Raw genomic sequence first — 1,403 nt, 5'->3', positions numbered from 1 at the left:
AGGGCTGCATGTGGGTCTCCCCAGAGCACAACAGAGTGGCCGGATCCCCCCCCTGAGCTGCTGCTCGTGCTCAGGGTGCACCCAGCATGCTTGTGAGTGCCTCTTCAGCTGGTGAAGCACAGGGTGTGTGCAGCCCCCCAGCATGACCCTTTCAATGCTCTGCAGGGGAGCGGCCCTACTGCTGTGACCAGTGTGGGAAGCAGTTCACGCAGCTGAACGCGCTGCAGCGGCACCACCGCATCCACACCGGGGAGAAGCCCTTCATGTGCAACGCCTGCGGCAGGACCTTCACCGACAAGTCCACGCTCCGGCGGCACACCTCGGTAAGAACCTCTCTGCCCTCTGCCTGCGGCCGCCTTCTCAGGCCTCCCACCTGCCAGGCAGCTTTGTTGGGCTGGGGAGGTGTTACGTGGGGTGGAAACAGAGGCCTCGTCCGCCAGCATCCCATATAAGCTGGATGTGCCTCCTGGACAGTCAGCACGTGTCCAACCTCCTGTTCTCCGGTGACTGTTTTCAGATACACGACAAGAACACCCCCTGGAAGTCCTTCCTGGTCATTGTGGAAGGAGCAGCTAAGAATGATGAGGGTCACAAAACGGAGCTTCCCGATGAGGAATACGACGTGTCCCCTAAAATCCCGGAGAAGCTGCTGCCCTTCCCTGAGACCAGCCACTACCAGAACTTGGCAGCGGCTGCCCCGGGGAGCGTGACCGCGCTGCACGACACCAGCTCTGCCACGGGCACAGACTGTAAGTCTGATGGGACACCAGGGCCACAGGAAGCCCTTATAGCAACCACCTTGAGCGAGCTGACGGTGCTGCACACACAGACAGACTCGATCCAGCCGCAGCTGCACGCTCTGGTCAACATGGAGTAACGTGGTAGTTACAGCTCCGGTTTAAGCTGCGCCCTTTGTACAGCCCTTTGCCAACAGCCTACCCGAGGGGACTGGGGGAGGTGTGACAAGGAAGCAGGGTTAGATGTGAAGGACATGCATTGGATTGCCAGGATTTCCTCACACTGTTCACTCCCCACCTGGTACAGCTCCATCTCCTGAAGGCAGGGCCTGGTAACACCGCACCAGGGTGGGGGGAGAGGCAGCACAAGTCCATGTAAGTTGCTTCCCTCCAGCTGGAAGGGTGTAGTTGAGCCCGTTGGCTCCTGCTGCCTGCAGTGACAGGAGGTTCCAGTGCTCAGCTCTGCTACAATGAAGGTGTGAGTTTGATTTGATTGATGACACTTGTACAATCAAGAGACGCAACGTGGCGTTTCTCAGCCTCGCAGCTTAGTGAGATGAATTCTGTTTTCCCTAGTGGAAAATCATGCGTAAAATTAGATTTACTAAAGTGCTTTTCAGGAAATGGTGGGATATCTCTGCTTTTGCCAAAGATCCAAGCAGTGAG

The 1,403-nt window shown here is 57.3% G+C and overlaps 1 protein-coding gene across 1 annotated transcript in view; it reads left to right on the top strand.

Moving 5' to 3' along the window:
* Positions 1 to 877, top strand: part of GZF1 (GDNF-inducible zinc finger protein 1) — a 5,707-nt gene extending 4,830 nt beyond the window's left edge. Inside the window, exons 4-5 of the mRNA XM_010022395.1 lie at positions 166 to 323; positions 518 to 877. Of these exons, the coding sequence (XP_010020697.1) occupies positions 166 to 323; positions 518 to 877 (518 nt within the window). The remainder of the gene's footprint in view (positions 1 to 165; positions 324 to 517) is intronic.
* The last annotated feature ends 526 nt before the right edge of the window (positions 878 to 1,403 follow it).

The sequence above is a fragment of the Nestor notabilis genome, unplaced genomic scaffold, assembly GCF_000696875.1.
Source record: "Nestor notabilis isolate BGI_N333 unplaced genomic scaffold, ASM69687v1 scaffold21299, whole genome shotgun sequence".
Lineage (NCBI taxonomy): Eukaryota > Metazoa > Chordata > Aves > Psittaciformes > Psittacidae > Nestor > Nestor notabilis.
This window is presented reverse-complemented; position numbering and strand designations above follow the sequence as displayed.